At 29.3% G+C, this 19875-nt stretch overlaps 1 protein-coding gene and 1 long non-coding RNA gene across 3 annotated transcripts in view; one reads left to right on the plus strand and one right to left on the minus strand.

The window, feature by feature from the left end:
- Window positions 1-860: 860 nt before the first annotated feature.
- The window catches only part of LOC107450476 (cytochrome b5), a 65790-nt gene continuing 46775 nt past the window's right edge, over window positions 861-19875 (minus strand). For both annotated transcript variants that reach the window (XM_016066278.5, XM_043044447.3), the window contains exons 3-5: window positions 6912-7252; window positions 3807-3935; window positions 861-1824 (exon numbers count right to left, since the gene is read on the minus strand). In XM_016066278.5, the coding sequence (XP_015921764.1) occupies window positions 1774-1824; window positions 3807-3935; window positions 6912-7040 (309 nt within the window). In that variant the 5' untranslated portion in view covers window positions 7041-7252 and the 3' untranslated portion in view covers window positions 861-1773. The remainder of the gene's footprint in view (window positions 1825-3806; window positions 3936-6911; window positions 7253-19875) is intronic.
- Window positions 10621-19185, plus strand: LOC147805262 (uncharacterized). The gene is made up of 2 exons (XR_015428621.1): window positions 10621-11038; window positions 19075-19185. It is a non-coding gene; the product is annotated as an uncharacterized LOC147805262 (long non-coding RNA).

Below are 19875 nucleotides of genomic sequence, written 5' to 3' on the forward strand. Positions count from 1 at the left end.
TAATTTGATCGTTGAAGAAACTTGAAAATGTTACTAATAACCGCCTTTAAGCTCTTCTCTTTTCTTGTTTTCAATCTAACTTAAACTCAAAGCCGCACATTATACGTAAGCGTCTCACTAAAGCTACATTAATTGGCTACTGACGGCAATCTGAGATATATCGTAAATGATAATACGATGAAAAACTGACTATCACTACATGGCCACATATTAGATTGGAGGGCTAATAGTGAGACAAATCACAGCTGAAGAAGGCGGATTGAAAAATAAAACAAAATCAATTTGATCGTTGAAGATGTTTGACTAGATGAAGTTAGTTCACCAGTTTGTTTAGATGAAGACTTGAAGATGTTTCTAATAACAGCCTTTTAACTCTTCTCTTTTCTTGTTTTCAATCTAACTTAAACTCAAAGCCGCACATTATACGTAAGCGTCTCACTAAAGCTACATTAATTGGCTACTGACGGCAATCTAAGATAAATCGTAAATGATAATACGAAGAAAAACTGACTCGCACTACGTGGCCACATATTAGATTGGAGGGCTAATAGTGAGACAAATCACAGCTTTGTCAACACAATCATTTGGTCGTAACGTGGTTTAAGAGTATTTCCAAGGCACCTTTTTTCAATGAAAACAAAATGATGAGGAATTGAACACTTGCACACACACACAATCTTTTGAACTAAATATGCATTGCATCGTATAAGAGATAAAAAAAAAGCATTTTTATGAGACCTGCTGAGTACATAGAATTTGTTCGCATATACTACAGCTTATTAAAAAAAAATTTGTAATAAGAATCATAAGCTTAACATGACCTGTAAGAAATTCAACAGTGACACACATAGAAACTTTAATACAGATAAAATATTTTTATTTAAATAAAATTACATTTTAAAGAAGTACGTTTATCGTCAAATTGAAACTTCACGTGTCCAGTTATGTCCAGTGTAAGTGTCTTCAATGATCAAAGAATGGTTCAATGTATAATTGAATATGAGGCGACATTTTAATGAAGAAAATGAGAGGCTGTTTGTGCTTTAGAAAATTAGAGGAAATTGAACACATTCACTTTTTTCAATGAAGAAATAAGGATGATATGCGAATAGATATGTGACGTTTAGGAACAAAAACTGAGACTTCTCGGAGAATGATCTTATTTAACTATTGAACGTTCATATATTTTCTCATGCAGTTAAATTTCTGTCATCTCAGAGGAGGAAGTTAGTAAAAAGCACATGTTCTCATAATTGAAGAGTATTTCATTCGGCAACAAACAGTCAATGAGTAATCTTATTAAACCTGCCTTTTTACGGCAGTTTAAAATGCCCAGAGTGAGAATGGTACGAAGCGAACAGTTTAAATAAGCGCGAGTAATTTTAAGATTTCTCCATATAGCAGCTTGAGGCCAACTATGATTTTTATTTCTTATTATTATCGATGACTTTTTGACTCAAATTTGCTATTAGGTCCATTAGAACCTTCATCCATGCAGCTCTTTAATTACTTCACCATCTCTCTAATTTGTTCGTCACGTGGTTTAAGAGTGTCTCCAAGGCATCTTTTTTCAATGAAAACAAAATGATGAGGAATTGAACACTTGCACTTATTTTCAGCGAAGAAAATGAGGTAGGATTTTCAATGAAGAAAATGAGAGGAATTGAATGTTCGTGCTTTAGTCCGTGAAGAAAATTCGAAGAAATTGAACACATGCACTTTTTTCAATGAAGAAAGAATGATGAAATGTGAATATAAATAAAAAGTTGGAGGTCAATCTGCCACTACAACTTCTTGGGATACGTTACTGCGAATTCTCTCATGCTGAAAAAAAAAAGAAAGAAAAATACATTAAATTAACAGTTGAGATGTAAGCATAAAAAGAGTACAAGAATCTGCCATGCGTGCATCATTCCCAGTTCATTCACAAAAGTTTCTACAGATTTTCTGTTTTGGTGTTCAAACTAGACTCCGGACTTATGGATTTTATCACTTTAGTGTAATTTTGATGTAAATTTATAGTCGATAAAGTAGGGTTTGTTGTTCAGACTTCCGGTTACAGATCGGGGCCAGTGGATCGAGGCCGTCTTACTGACGGCAGCTCTCCTGGACCCGGGTTTGATCTCCGTGCGTTAGCCTTGTGGAGTGGGACTAGGGTCGCCAAACTGTAAAAATAAAAAATACTGCATCTTTTATTTTTCGAAATCATCACTAGATGGAGTGACTAGAAGAAAACGAACGGTTGGCGTATTTTAAAACTTGTTTTTTAGTTCAAAACTAGAGTGGCGCTTCTTCTCTTTGATTTAAGAATTGTAAAAAGAAAAATAAACAAAAACATACCACTTTTTTTAAATAAAAAAAATACTATGAAAAATACTACATCCCTATTTTTGGTGAAAAAATACTACAGTAGTATTGACAATACTGCATATGGCAACCCTGTCTGCGAATCGAGTTTTTCGTGCTCCCTTCGAATACGCACTTTCGCTACGTGGAAGCTCTTGAGTGCTTTCTACAATTTCGTACACGCACAGAGTTCATCAAATGATGCTTACGTAAACCCTCTGCGGGGGTAGAGCGATACCTTTAAGACCTTATTTCTGGCATTAATACAGAAATACGTATATCATTATTACCTTCTCACAATTTTAGCCCCCTTCATTTTATAAAACAATGTGTTGGTGACCACCGGCTAAGTTATCATAACAAAAAAAAAAGTTCCCTTGGAGATGGGCAGGGTTTCTCTGTCTTTTATTAACCCTGCCTCGCACTTCCAAAGAAAGCACCTTTTTTTACTACTCTTCTTTAATGTCCCTTTATTTCCATGTTTTATAACAACTTAAAACAACGTTCAGTGTTATCAATAAAGTTGCACTTCATTTCATATTCTTTTTGCAAAAGCTTGTTACAATTCGGGACTTGCTGTTTAAATATTCCTGTAGTAGACATTTTTTCATTCCGTAAAGTAGAGCTAAGTGTAATTCTGTGGACGAAGACAATCTATTTTAAATCGAAATAGTTGTTTATAGAAAAAGAGATGTCTATTCCATTCAGAGCCGGATTATACCTTTCGTAGGCCCTAGGCATAGCCGTTTTTGGGCCCTCCCCTCCTTCCCCCACTCCTCCCCTCTTTTCAAAATATATGCTAAAATTTTCTGGCATATTTTTTTTTTTTACATTTTTATTAATATGGATTTTAATTTTCAAATTTGTTTATCGAACTTTATCTGCAATACCGACATACTGCCGAATCCAAAAATCCCAAAAAAGTTGTATATTACATCATAAGATTCTGCAAAATAATTTATTACCGAAAAATATTATATTTTTATTTGTATCTTCATAATTTTGTGCAAAATACACTTGTTGTTTTTAAAGCTAAATTACTTTTGCCAACAAATTTTTTTCTCCCAAGTTTTTCGTAGGCCCCTGAATTTCGTAGGCCCTAGGCACGTGTCTAGTGTGCCTATAGGTTAATCCGGCCTTGATTCCATTCCATTAATACTGTTTGATTAAAACGACAAGCTTTGCTTATAACGACAATTTTATCAGCTGTTATGAATTGTCGTTATGACGGACTTTTATTGTACTTTGATTATAAATGGACTATGCTGATATTCACTAGAAAATATAAATTTTTTCGGTCAGAACAGAATGCTGCAAATTGCTACAATAAAAAGAATTTACAATATTCAATTTCAACTAAACAGTTTACGATAATATGAAGACCTGCATCTCATTGCAGAAGCAGGTCTGCAGAGAGAAGCAGCTGAGCAACGAGACAAATGAAACTCTGGATGACTAACCTGCACCAAGATGCCGATACAGAAGGGTTCCAGTAGTTGGAAAGTGCCCTCGTGATGTCCAGCACCAAAGAAGGCGAGTGTTGCATCTCTACCAGCTTGTTCTATCAACACATCTTTACCACCCGGATGCTGTTTCAGAAACAAAAATAAAACATTCGTTTTTTATTGTCATTCGAGTATAATCGTGCTAGAACAGAGAAACATAAGTTTAAGAAAATAATAATTAACTTAAGGAATTAGTTAATGGACATTTTAATAAAAACTGTCTTTTTTTTATCACCTTCCCATACGTATAATTGATTGCTGAATTTGTTTTTAATTTAGAAATTTCGTGCTTCCTCATAATATATACTACGCAAAGTAAAAAAAAAGCAAAGGCTCAGAATAAATTTGGATATCATTATCCGATTTTCGTGCACTAGGACTCAATCATAGTGGTTCGAGGACATTATCTCAAATATGCTCATTAATTAGCGCATGACAATTTAAATAACATAAATAAATATTTTTCGATTTTTTTTGGGGGGGGGGTTCAGATTTCAGGGTCCTAATTGTTAGGAAAGCAGGGGGAAGTTAGGATCTTTTAATATAAATTTTGTTATTTTGCATTATTCGCTATGTCTCAAGAACTTCCACAGTGAATTGTAAAATTTCTGCCTGCGATTATAAAATTCGTTTGTCTTATATAATTTTACGTTAAAATTAGTATGTCTTAAATTTCAAAAATTTTTTTGCTATTATTAAATAAAATAAATAATAAATATTAAAATAATTTTTTAAAATTATTTTTTAAAAGGAATTATCTTTAGATAAACGAATTTTATAACTGTATGCAAAAGTTCGGTTTAAAATTTCTCGGGAGTGTTTTCGGGGAAAAAAGAAAAATTGACATTAAGGAATCTAAACTTTCAACTGTCTTCCTGACCAAACTTTTAGGACAATTACGTTTCCATTTCCAAATACAAATTACAAATACATACATACAAATTACATTTCCCGAGTTGCGGTGGCTCAGGGGATGAAGCACTAGCCTCGAAATGAGACACCCGAGTTAGAATCCCAGCGATGTCTGGTCAAAATGAATTCAACTCTCAGTTCAAACCGACCTACAGTGTGGACGTAAAATATCCTCAGTGGTAGACGGATCATGAGTTAGAGTCCCCTTGCCGTTAGAGTTACTGTTGGTGGTTTTGGTGTTTCTCCAATCCATGCAACGCAAATGCAGGTTAGTTCCATCAAAAGGTCTTCAACGAAGGCAAAAATTTCTTCCATTACTTGATCCAGGAGTTTAAGTGTTTTCTGGTTTGGGTTCAAATTTACAAGACTAATGGAGTTGAACATTAGCAGTCGTAAACTCAAATATTGGGTCGGCAGTTCAACGAGGGTTATAAAATAAAATAAAATTACATTTACCCTCAATATATAGAAGGTGAAGAATCCAAATCCGTAAGAAAAAATTTATATGTATTCGTAGAAAGTACGATTTTGTGTCTGATTTCATAACTTTAAATATCGCCTGCACTAATTAATTTCCATGTTTAAGTTTAAGGTCCTCAAACCATTAAGGCTGAGTGATAACCCGATTATTACATCAAAAGTTGGTCTGGATTTTTTAATTTTCCGTACTGTTTTTTCTTCCATTAAATTCTACATTCAATGTCATTCAAGTGTGTTCAGTAATATATGTTTCTTTAGAAAAAAATTATGTACATAAGGGAACTCAAATTAATATTTCCGTTGGGAAAGAGCAGACGAAAACCCAGTGTTAACAAAACACTACTAAGGAAAGCGAAATCAAAATTATAAAAAATTTTATAATTTGCGGCACTAAATTTCATTAGGCATCTATTGGTTTTGATGTCTTTAGTTTCGCTTTCCTGACTCACTCAAAAATTTCGATAATATTTTTGTTTCTTCCTCGATTGGCAAAGATTCTGTAAAAAAAAACATATATTAATTAAAGAAACGATTGAGTGAACTGCTCATCAACTCATCCTAACTATTCTGAGCTTTTACAAGATTCATGATAAATTCAGTGAATCCAAAGGAGGTGCTGCATATGAATAAAGCACAATTTAAGGTAAATAAATGGATATATACTATAGTTGAATCACTCCATCAATCATAGGTACGAGTTTTCTTCTACTGAAATCATTCAACACGGTTCTAGATCTACCGACGTTTGACATTGAATCGTTTCATTGAAATCTATATATATATTTCTCTTACACGGTGACAAAAAAAGCCTCATTACAACTCCCCGAATGGCAACGCTAGAAAATCGACCAATGATTGCAACTAAAAATGTCACATGTCAAATCTAGCTGAGGTGGCTCAACATATAGCGCTTTTAAAAACGGAAACTGAAATAATCAGAGAGAGTATTCTCTCCAAGTGTGATCTGCTGATAACAACCTAAACAATATGGAAATGAATGGGGGAAAACTGGATCCTACCACGTGATTTTCTGGCCAATAAAAATGCGCCGACAACAATGGAAAACGGTGTCAGACCATTATGATTTTATGTTATGAAGAGAAACGTTTTCCCATAATACTAATTTTTTTTTAAAAAAAAAAAGTTGTTAGATGGATTGGAATGATTGTTTTGAATTCTTAGAATTTTGTGCATTTGGAATGTACCTAAGTTAGTAGCGAGCGAAACGAGCTTGGTTTGCTTCGCAAACCATATAAGATTGCGTAGCAATTTTCGGGGTTGGCAAGCGTTAGCGAGCAGGGGGCGCAGCCCGCTAGTTTCCAATAATTTAGTGAATGATCGTCCTGTTATCATTTTAAATAATTTTGAAATCTATTTTAATACATTTTTTACATCTTGCACCCAATTCTCCCCCACCTGCTTTTTTTAAACCTTTTTTATTACCTTGTTCAAACTCTTCCCCTATTGATTAAATCACGTGCGTGTCTCGTTACTGTCATTTTATGCTAATATAAGGAAGGTTCTTGGCTATAGTTTAAGTAAGTACTTTTATTTTTGTTTTTCACATTGGTTACCATTCAAATTCAGTTCTTTACAGAACCTTTTTCATTTTGTTCCCTTGCTTTTCTTTTATTAATAAATAATAACGAATATAGAAAAAAAAATTACTTGATCTAAGAAAGAAGTGACGTCATACACATGATCCCCCACTATAATCCAGCAATCGTCAGGGTGGCAGTGGCGTGACACCTCACTCAGTGTGTAAGGATGAGACAATCTTTTCTTCATTTCACTCATTCCTCCCCTTCTCTCACTTAATATCGAACACACACCCACGTACACATTCGAATATTTTTCAATGCATTCTATCTGCTTGAAATAGTCTTTTTAAGAGTATTTCGAAGAAGTATCCGTGATCAACGGCTTTTAAATGTTCATTTCTTTATATCGAAATCAAGGAAAGCAATGAATATTATGAGTGCATGGGAGAAGAAACATGTATTGATGGCCTAAAATACAAAAAAAAAAAATTAAATTATCAAATAAATACTAATATTTCAAAAAAGAAAAAAGCACAACTAAGCTACATAATTGTTAAAATATACAATCAGGCTTCAAAAATATAGAATGACAAAAAATAACTTGGATAAAATTTAAAACCAAATATTTATGTCACAATATATCAGAAATTCATGAAAAAAAATAAGCTCCTCGGCTAGAAATATCATAAAGAAATCTAAAACCTAAAATGGACTTTCCAATAGGATTATGCTCCAACAAACAGAGCAGAAGATACTCACGACCAATACATTTTTCGACTTTTACAGCACAGAAATTGCCACCCCATTTACCAGACTTAAGTTCATTTGATTTGTTTTTGTTTGATCCATCATAAAATTGCTCAGAAATTTTGAGCTAAAGCTCATAATAGGATGGCATTTCCATAAATAACTTTGCGCATGATAAAGTGAGTTATGGGCCATTAGATAATTTTAAATATACATTTACTATTATTACGTTTACAATTATACATTGAGGTCAAAGGTGGTTATTTAGCAAATATGTTATAATTAGTAATGTTTTATGTTTATTTAAAAGTTAGGATGAGATATTTAGATAAGCATAACATTATAAGTGTGTGCAAGTTATTTTCTTTACAAACACTTTTACTTCAATTATTTATATTTTTAAAAATCTTCAATATGCAAGCTAAGTTTCATACGACCATCAATATGAAATTATTTCTATTCCTTTCAAAGAGTGGTTACTCATTCTTTTCTCGAATTTTAGTACATTTCTCAAAATGAAAAAACGGACACCTTAAATAACTTTTGACCAAATTTTGAGGTAATAACAAACAATCTTTTTATTTTGAGAAGTAAATTTCAAATATGATACTTATGATATATAATGATGATAATATGATATATAAATTTTATATTTTATTCCCCTAATGTAATTTTAATGTTTTTCAAATTTCACTATATCTAAGGAACTAAAGAAGTAAACCAAAAAGCTTTTGCGAGTAATTATTAAACACATTTCTCCAATTATAATTTTATCCAAAATATACGTATCTGTATTTTTTAAAACTCTTTCTTATTTTGCACGACTTGTCCTAATAATGAACTTAAAATTGGACTATTAAGAATATAAGAATTCTTTTACATGGCTCCAAGCTACGTCATTTGAGTGTACACTTACAAAACTCAAAACTTAGCAGAATCCCAGTCAAATAATTCTTGAAAATTAAAAATGTAAAGATACAATTTTTTAAATAAATTTTATGAATCAAAAATGCATTCTGCTCAAATTTAAGGTTTAATGAGCAAATGTTATTATAAAATATAAGAAATGAAAAGCTTCAATTGAACTCGTGTTATAAAATGATTATGCAAGATAATTAAATGCTACTTATTTTCTATTTTGTGATAAAAGATGAGATCACGTTTCTGAAGAAGTGGAATAAAGGTCACCTTAGTCTCTGCCAATTCAGTGGAGCAAAAATATAACAAAAGAGTCGGGAGTGTTGCCAAAGAGGAGAGAACAATACAGAAAAATCTTGTGGTAGGAGGACAGAAATAGAAAAGGACCTTCAACAGACTTTCTCTCATTTATAACAACACTCATTTCTCACGAAGAATATTCTTCTTCATTCAAATCTGCACACGATAAATAAAATATAAATTAATTTTCTCCTCACCATGAAAGAGTCTTGCCTATCATATTACTAAATATTATTATTATTTATAATACTATATATTGCGATATATAGTAAGATATTTTTTTTGTATACTATATTATTTTACATTAGAGTAACTATGTATGGTATAATATCTAGTAATATTATACTATTATATTGTTGCATAATTTGCAAAATGATGCAATGTGATTTATATATATATATATATATAATATATATATATATATATATATATATATATATATATATATATATATATATATATATATATATATATATATATATATATATATATATATATATATATATATATATATATATATATATATATATATATATATATATATATATATATATATATATATATATATATATATATATATATATATATATATATATATATAATTTGAAAAAAAAATTCATTATGTAGAGTCTTGACGTTATTGATTTTATTAGAATCTTGATGGCTTAAAAATTTTTTTTAAACAAAAAGCAGTCGAAGAATAAAATAGAAAAAAAAAACATTTTTTTTAGCATCCGTGGAAATAAAAATAAGAGAAAAGACGAAATTACTAAGAACAAAACTGAGACTAAATTATAAGCTCTAAATAAGATAAAAACACGATCATTTTTCACCATTTGAAAATATAATAATAAGTTGTTTAGATAACACACGTTGAATTGAATTCATTACAGTTACTAAATATTAGAGTTCTAAATGTGATAAAAACACAAATTTCTCACAATTTGACGAAAATCAAATAAGTTAAAATCAAATATAAAAAATTACTTAACATTTTAGAGATTTTTTGAGTGTGGGATATTCTTACAAATATCGGATCATATAATTTAAATAAATTCCACTCTACAAAACAATGAAACATGATAAAAAAACGGTCATCAGATGTTAGCAGACTATTTTTAAAATTCTTGTATATATAATGTTAAACAGGAATAAGTTTTGGCTTAACTTCATTAGTTTTGTAAAAAATAAATAACCCTTTTTTTTACGTTTTTTGAAGAATATAAATTTCGATGCACTTTTGAAATACTTATTTCAACCACAACAATCTTTAAAAATTACGCTAAAAGAATTTCTTTTCTTTTTTTTAAATTTTCTGTCAACGCTCTATGTCATAAGTTATTAAAAATTAAATGAAATAAGATGAGCCATTAAAAATGAATTTTCGCTCGAAATGGGGGAAAAAAAGGCCGCTATCAAGCATTCAAAAATTGTTTTTTCATCTTCTGAAAATACAGAGAATTAAAGTAAAATAAAAAATTAAAAGTGAAATGAAATAAAAAAATATTTCTCTCGCATCTGATTCCGATTAATTTAATTAGTTTTTGTAAAGGTTCACAAATGCGACAATTTAATGGGAAGGAAATGGAATTGACATTTTTTTTTCATTCCCCAACAGTGTAATAATAAGTCATGAGAAACGTAATGAATGCAAAGAAGAAGAAAAAAAAAATGGCCGACCTATAGACACACACACACAAAAAAAAAAAAAAAAAAAGACTCTTTATTCTCGGCTGTGGAAGTGAAGTAGCGCGTTCTAAACTAGGAAACGGGTGAATCTCAATTTAATATCAGGACAGCCTTTTGACCCAAGGCTGAAAATAAACTTAAAATAGGAGCCGATTTGCAGCGTCAGGCTTTTCTCTCTCTTTGGATCTAGAATTCTGGGGCATCTGCTTTGAAGAGTAGTCACATGTATTAGACGCAAGAGACACTTCTCGGAGCTTAGTTGATTCTCTTAGCTGCTCATCGAATAGATTCCCTAACGAAAACGAAAAAATTCTCGAAGATGGTGGATGTATCGTGCAGATGGCGAAAACCACTCCTGTTGATGTACAACGACAACTATAGATATGGAACGAATCTATATGTTCCAACTGTCAATTCTCTGGACCATCGACACCGAGAATTCCCAATCATCCCTCACTACGTTCCGAGCACACCAGCTCCTCTGCCAAAGGTTCCACTAGCTCAGTATGACCTTTACGCCCCTGTCTCCTATGGCTACGGAAGGAGTCTACTGAAACCCCGAACACCTGAGGTACCCAGCAAGAGCCGCATATCCAGCAGGTACTTTCCTATCTACCATGGCATGGATTTCCCGTTTTAACCACCACTACTCTTAACCTGTGTCAATCCCATTTCGAATGTGGGGGTGGAGAGAATTCCTCATTTGGGAATGGAATGTTCTCAGACAATGAGAAGCCCTTGTTTTCCGTCCCCCGCACGATAGAATAATATGTGTGTGAGTCCAGTCCAATTGCTCATAGAATCGTCTGATGACTGATTGATTCGTCCTTCCAAACTAGAATAGAACTCCATCCTTCTGATAGTCTGTTTCATCACATGTTGCCTTTTCTGATGATCGTATTCTGGAAAAATTTAAATATTCCTCCCTCCCTACACAGACTTTTGTTTGTTTTGTGGCAACAGAAACTGTGGTGGTTCTTTCTTCTCATCAACCCTCATGTGTTGTGATTACTTTTATGTGTGTCGTCTTTTTCATCATTAATTCACTTCAGAAACTGAAACTTATAAATACAAGATCAAACTTTTATTTTTTTCTTTTTCTTCTTGTGAAAGACATGTTGCCGATAATTAAAATTGGATTTATTTTCTGTAAACATTTCACTAATAAAAACTTTTTTTTTTCAATTGTGAGCAACTGCACTTTGTATCAAATAAAACATTCCTACCATTTTTGATGGATTGATATTCGATTCTACCACATTTTAGGTCAAACAAATTAATTTTTTTAGAGTAAATATTATTAAGTGATGTATCCTTTTTAAAACTAACACGATTTTTAACAGTGCAATATCAATTGGATTCTGAAGTAAATATTTCCACTGAAAAATTAAAATGCTTTTAAACAGTAAAATACCAGTTTGATTTTCAAGTGAAGTTTTCAATGAAAAATGAATGTACTTTTTAACTTTGGAATAATAATTTAATTTAATTTAATTTAATTCTATCAATTTGATTAAAAAGAATTTTCTTTCTAAAATTAAAGCAATTTCATAATTTATGTAATTATTCTACTTATTATTTAAATTATGTTTCCATATGATTATTTCAATTCTCAAAAATCTTTGAAATCAGTGTTATTTTTAAACTTAATTCTCGAAAAGAGATTTTTTATAACCATTCGTATGTGAAAACTGAAGCAAACATTGTTATTTAGAAATAATTTGCATTATAATGAAAAATGTTAAAGCATATTGATGAATTTTCAGTTATAATTTTTTTTTTCAATTGAGAGAATTTTACATCATATGAATCATAACTTTGAACCATTTTTGAATTTATAATAACGTTTCACACCATTGCATCTTAAATATCGCGCTTAAAAAGATAGCAGATTTTGATGAATTATTACGTTTAGTATTATTGTAGTAACGTATTCTAAAGGTTCCTCTATTTTTATACGTATTCTACTGAAATAAGTTTTAAAAAATAACAACTTTGAATCATTACTACTCAAAAGTATAAAACGTATTCCGAAAAATTGTTCAATTTTCCTGTACATTATACTAAAACATTTAATTTAATTTTTTTTTTCCTTAAAAAAAAAAACATTACGTCTTGAAAGAATAAAACATATTCTGATTAACTTCTCTGTTTCTTTATAAATTGAATTGAAAAAAGTTTCGTTTATCTTTAATTTTGATACATTTCTTTTCAAAGGCATAAAACATGGTCTGAATAAATGTTTCGTTTCTTCATACATTAAATTTACATAAAATTTCGTAACAATATAATTTTGATACACTTCTTCTCAAAGGCATAAAACATGTTCTTAGAAACTTTTCTGTTTCTTTATACATTAAACTGAAATAACTTTAAAAAAAATAATAAAAGAGAGAAAAGAAAACACACAAATGGATGTAATTCTTCTCAAAAGCATAAAACATATTTTGAAAAACTTTTTTTATGCATTAAACTGAAATAAGTTTTTTTAATTATTTTTTATTAATTTTTCAATATTTTTTAAATACTTTTTCTATATTTTTTTAAGCCATAAAGCTTATTTCGAAAAACGTCTCTGTTTCTTTATACATTGAATTAAAATGAGTTTTTTTTCTCAATAATTTTGATGTTTTTCTTCTTAAAGGCATAAAACATATTGGAAAAAAGCTATCTGTTTCTTTAAACATTAAACTCAAATAAGGATCTTCTTTTTTGACAATTTTCATGATTTCTTCTTAAAGCCCTAAATTATATTCGGAAAAACTTCTCTGTTTCTTTATATATTAAACTGGAAAAAAAAATTACAAAATAGTTTTCATGCATTTTTTCTCAAAAGCATAAAACATGCTGAACATTTTATAGATGCAATAAACTGGTATAAACTTTTTTTAATAACAAATATTAATATTAATGTTTATTGATAAACTATTCACAAAAAAATAATGATTTGTAAAAATTTTTTATCCATGCATAAATTATTCTCTTATTGAACAACAGTCAATAAATGCAGGAAATGAATGAATACATCATTTTCGTTATTTAGCTCTCGAATAATATTTTACAGGATCACTTTAATTATATTATGAACATTCGCGCAGATTCGCAATATCATAATAATCTTAATAGAGGAAAAAATTCTTAATTGTTTTTATTTTATAAACATAAGCGGCTGCTATAGCTTAATGCGCTTACATATTCTAAATAGTTTGCGTCCTTCAAAATATATTCGAACCATTATTATAGCTGCTTCATAACATTTATTACAATTTCATACATTTGCATTAATTTTAGTATGCTTAAAAATCGATATTAAAAATCGATATTATTTACAATTTTTATAATATAATTAAAAAAAATTTACATCAAAAAGTGATATTTTGATAAAGCGACGAATTAATCGATTTCTTTCAACTAAATATCACATTCGAATACTAACTCAAGCGCCATTATTTATTACTTTTATAATATATTCATATACCTTTTTTTTTCATTGAAAAGTTATATTTTGATAAAGCGTCGTATAGATTATAATCGATTTTTTTCAATAATTGATTCCACTAATAATATGATAATATGATGATATTATAATTGATTCAACTAAATATCACATTCGAATACTTATTTAGGTGCCATTATTTAAAATTTTTATAGTATAATAATAAAAAAATTTTGCATTGAAAAGTGGTATTTTAATAAAGCGTCTCATAGATATACTCGATTTCTTGCACCTAAATATCACATTTGAATACTTATTTAGGTGCCATTATTTAAAATTTTTATATTATAATAATAAACAATTTTTGCATTGAAAAGTGGTATTTTAATAAAGCGTCTCATAGATATACTCGATTTCTCTCAACGAAATATCACATTCAAATACTTATTTAGGTGCCAATCATTGATCGGAAAAAAACACTGTTTAGTTACAACATAATCATTAAAAAAAACTAACCGTTGTAAGCATATTATTTTCATATGATATCCTTACAAATAAAGTAAATTGATGAAACCGCAGTCATTCAATTATAATGATCTTATTTATCAATATTTTAGTTTTTAGTTTATAAATGTTTCACAAATGTTTCACGTATATAATAGTTTTATAAATGTTTCACGTATTTTATGATTCTGAATAATTCGATTTGAATTCCAAAAAACTTAATTGCTTAAAAAAGAGTTCCGAAAAATTTCTTTAAGCTTTTCTCAGTTTGTTTTAATTATTTATGCAGGTTTTTAAACTTATGTGGGTCTTGAAACATAGAATTATGTTTGTTTACGACGATCCACAGTATTTGCAATCATAAAAGTATACAAATATTAAGAATTATTTTAATTCATTCATTTTCTTTTCATTTCAAGAAAAAAACATGCTGAATAGGCTGGCTTTTTTTTCTTAAAAAGTTAAATAATGTTATAAATATGAAACCATAATAAAAATAATAAGAAATACGAACCCATATCTTTTTTAGCAAGATTTTAGCATTTTGAAATGGTTTTTAATGCAACTCGTTTCTGGCACGAAAACAGGAAATAATTTTGGAGTAGTGACATTTTACAAAATAACCTGAAATGCCAGTTCATATAACTACATAAAATATGTTTTCAAAGCGTAAAAAAAATTTAAAAACATTGTTGATTCATTTCATTATTTTACGTGCATTCAATGATTTGGTATTGTTTGACATTTATTGAAAAGTGAAATTCTGTTTTACAGGGCTCTGAAGAAATTAAAAAAATTGTAGAACTAGGAATATTTATCGTGTTAACAGTTATAAAGTGATAATCGAAACTTAAATATAAATACTATATTTTAAGGCTTTTAATGGTGAATAACAAGAAAAAATATTATAATTGCCGGTGACATATCATAAAGTGAAGAATACTGTAAAAAATTTCACATCAAGTTACTGTAAAGAGTACTAAAGGTACAGGCTCTAAGGCACTTAGATACCTAAAAAGAGAGTACTTGTTTCCAGAAAATCCAGGAACCAGTACTTCTGAACTCCAAGATCTGTTTAATAGCATTCTTCATTCTAAGCTAAAAGATGTTCTTTTGAGTTATTACTATGATTATAAAAATACCCATAATTGCGAATTTGATTACTGAATAAATTCTAATTAATAAGTTTATACAATTTTCTTTCGAATTGAAAATGTTTTTTTTATTACAATAGATGGAATACCTCAATGATATAATTTTTCGCCACTAATTATAATTTTTCGTCTTATTTTAACACTATTATGTAAAAAATTGTAATCTAAATATCAAATTTGATAATTTGATTATCATTAATTTTTAAAATTTTGTGAGTTTGCTAAATACTATTTACTCATAGGAATTATCTTCCTTCGAAAACATAACGATGATTTTAATTATTTGGATTAAAGTAGTAAAAGAGAAGAGAATTTCTGCATTGTTAATATATACGATAAAAGAAATAGTTTTAAGTTCATAATTAAACTAATCATATAAAATTAGAATGTTTCGAAAAACATTTATTCAAATACTATTTTCAATAAAATAAATAGTATTAAAAGAACAAGTAGCAATATTTATTTATCCTAAAAGCAAATTGACAAACTCTTCCAAAATTTCATAACAAGAAAAAAAAGAACTAATGTAACATGTAACTAAATTTTATACAAAATCCAGTTAATTGTATATCAAAATTACTAATAAATTTATTAAGATAAAAAAAAATTCAGTCTGTGTTAATAATTCTAAAAATCATCAAAATTAAAAATTTTTATTTAAAACTCAACTTTTTATTAATTATAAACTTTGAATTACTCAATATAATCCATAATTATTTTGCGCAAATCCAGTTATAGGCCAACGCAACAAACAAATCAAATGTGGTTCTGTACTCCAGTAAGAACGCGCATTTAAAAAATGTATCCTATTACCATCCATTTAAGTTTTAATTTCATACATAATTAATTTCATACATACATTTAATTTCATTTCCTTTTGTAAAAATAGTAAAAAGTTTGAATTCCCGCTGATCAAAATTGGAGGTAATTCAAAGGATTTATTATTCAAAGGAAACTATTCCCTTAGTTGTGATGTGACATTCATTGTGCAATACTCTGGATAAATTAGTAGCATAAAGTAATTAAGAGGCATATAGTAATGTTTTAAGATACAGATTCGAGTAGGTATAAATAACTCATTTACATATTAAAATGTTAACTTAATACTTTATGCACCTAAAATATTTGCAACTTTTTATTTGTTTATCAAGGATTGTCAAGTGATTTTTAACAGAATATGAATGCTATGATAACAAATTCAAAAACTGGTCACACTGGTCAGTTTTAAAATTATTAAGAGAAATAAATATAAACAACTGAACTCATTGGTGATTTTTTTTAATGTTTTACTATTTAAACCAAAGTGTCTCAGTCTCCAGTAATACTTTCGAGGAAGATATCACGATTTTTAGGCATGAACTTTAAAATACGATAATAAGTAGATAAAAAGAAAAAAAGATATGAAACCAATTTTGCACAACGCGTCCATTTCTTAAGAAGTGATTTGTAGAGACCGCTTTTCATTATCTCTAATTTATTTAAATAAACATTTAATTTTAAGCGCACGAAATCAGTACTTTTGAATATTTGTGTAGAAATTATTTGTTATAAGATAATACGTCAGGTGAAAATTGCGCAAATAAGGGTTAAATTTTAATCTTGTTATATGTCCGCAAGAAAACAGAATGCTTTCATATTTATATTTATGTATAGAAATATATAATTAGATCCAGTCAAAATTTATAATTCAAGTTATTTCACAAAATAAATCGTCAGTGCAATTGAAGTTTATAACAACTTAAATTTCCATTCCAAGTCATTCTAGATAAATTCTAAAGTTGTAAACTCATTATGTTTTCCATTAAAATATGTAATGAGTTATTAACTCTGCACTTAAGTTAGTTGATTTGCAAAACAACTCATTGTTCAGCAAAACAATTATTAATAAACAGTTATAAAATTATAAATAAAAAATTTGGAAGGAAATAAATAGTTATTCAATAAATAAACAGATAATGAGTTTAAGATATAATTAATAATAAAGATCAAAATAGTTTAACATATTTCTTTTTTAAAAAAAAGAATGGATAAAATGGATTAATTGAAACTTTTTTAATAGAATTTTGCATAAAAGGGTTCTTAGTGCATTAGCAGGTTCCACCCCTTGCTCGCTCCGTTCACCAACCCCAAAAGTTATTTCTGATTTATTATCGTTTCTTTTCTTGAAAGACGATATTTTGCTGTAAACTGTATAATTGTTGTAATGCTTGAAAGCAAAATATTTAAATTTAGAAATACAGATTATTTCTAAGAATAAAGAAAAATAAATGAGAAATAATTTCTCTCGTTAATGACATAAGACAATAAGTTAAGACCTTATATCATTATAACAGTTCGAAATTGAAAAGATTTAAAGTCAATTGTTTTTTAATAAATAAACATTTGGTTCACTTAAAATATTTTATGAAGGGTAAAATACGATTTTCAAACAAAGTTTTAAAAAAACTACGTTTCTAGTCATTAAAATTTAAATATTCTTTACATTTAAGTAAAAATATTTTGTTGTACATAGTAAATTTTTAAAATCGAAGTATTTTAGCTCAAATATACACAGACATTAATTTTAGATATGTCAATAGACTTTTATAAAAAGATTTTTTTTTTTTTAATATTTATGTAATATGAAATGCCTCTTACAAGTAAGTCTTCTCATACAAAATTGTGGTTTACTATGTTTCATTTACTCGAAACCGCTAAAGATTTTCATAAATACTAGAAGTTTGAAATTCTAATATATATATATATATATATATATATATATATATATATATATATATATATATATATATATATATATATATATATATATATATATATATATATATATATATATATATATATATATATATATATATATATATATATCCGCTTTCAAACCAAAAAATTATGCAATAATTGGTTTGGTTAATTCAGAGTTACCAAGTTTTAAATATAATGAAAAAAAAATCAGAAAGTGTTTAAAAAATAAGAAGTGGTCTAGCACAATAATTGGTTCAACATTGAACCACAATATCTATATCTTGAACCATAGTAAGGTGCAACGTTGCGGGGCAACCGTAACATGGAATGATTAAACCAAGTTTCCTTATAAACTGATCGAACAATAATGATAACAATGTTAAATTGACCACCCTATTGTAGCAACAAATATGAACGTTTTAAATTGATCCCCCCTCCCCCGATTCGCAAATAAGTAACCTGAATAATATATTTTACATGGCCTTCCTTTCCTGAATTTTGACTGTTATCTAACATCTTAAATCTTGGACTCAAGGGGACTCTGGGCCAAATTAATACTTTGAAACTCAGGTATAGGCAAGTCCAGATTGAAAGTCTTAGAGTTCTCGCTACTATAAAGTCAAGTCACTAAAAGTCAGTCCAAGCTCATCTCTAGTGAATTTTAGACCCCATAATCTTTTGCGGGCCACGTTTTTCTTCTCGGAAAACTAACAAATTTTTCCCCGGACAACAACTTTTAGTAAGTTTAGTTAAATAGAAAGAAGAAAAAAAACCCGTTTCATTAACAATATTTTGTTTTTCAGGGAGCCGAGTGAATGAAGAGAGTCCTTTACTGTACAGAAATCCTCCTGGTGATCAATCTCATCTCTCTTGTACTCTAATGTTGTCAATAAATTCAACCATTTATAGTGTCACGCTTTATTCAATTAAAAGATCCTTTATTATGGTACTCCACCTTTAATACCTTTAATATGGTACTAATGTAACACATTACAATTGGAGTTAGAAAAGCACTTTAAGATAGAGTTTGTGGCAACTGATATCAACTGTTTTAGACGCTTTTAATCATCGTAATTTAGTATCTTAATTGATCATTTCTATTTACCTTAGTCGGAAGTATCTTTCGATACATTTAAGCTCGTTACCCAATCAGAACTTCTCTCCTTCTTCTGTTTGTTTTTTTATTAATAAGAACTAAAGTTTCGTTCTTAACCTTGGAAGATGCCAGAAGTGTTTTTCATTTATCGTTATCCGGTGGGCACCTGTGAACTGAAATCACGGGGGTGACATAACCCACACCACACTTACCCGATCATACTGAACTAAACTCAGTGACCCGACAGCCCATAGAGGGCTAAGGCCTACTGTGCCCATCTCAGTTTTCTGGACCTTGGGCTCTGGGGTGCAGGAGCAGATGTTCCGATCAGGTGGTCAGTCGAATGCGGAACCCCCAGTTTAGTTCCCAAGCATGCTTGGTGCTCATTTATCGATCCATTGAAGGGATGAAAGGCTGAGTCAACCTTGCCCGGTCCGAGGATCGAACCCAGGACCTGCGGCACGGGAGCGCAAAGCGCCACCACTCAGCCACCGGGCGTCTTACCCGA

This window comes from Parasteatoda tepidariorum, chromosome 8 (assembly GCF_982258835.1).
Source record: "Parasteatoda tepidariorum strain Cologne lab strain chromosome 8, Ptep-v5.0, whole genome shotgun sequence".
Taxonomy (NCBI): domain Eukaryota; kingdom Metazoa; phylum Arthropoda; class Arachnida; order Araneae; family Theridiidae; genus Parasteatoda; species Parasteatoda tepidariorum.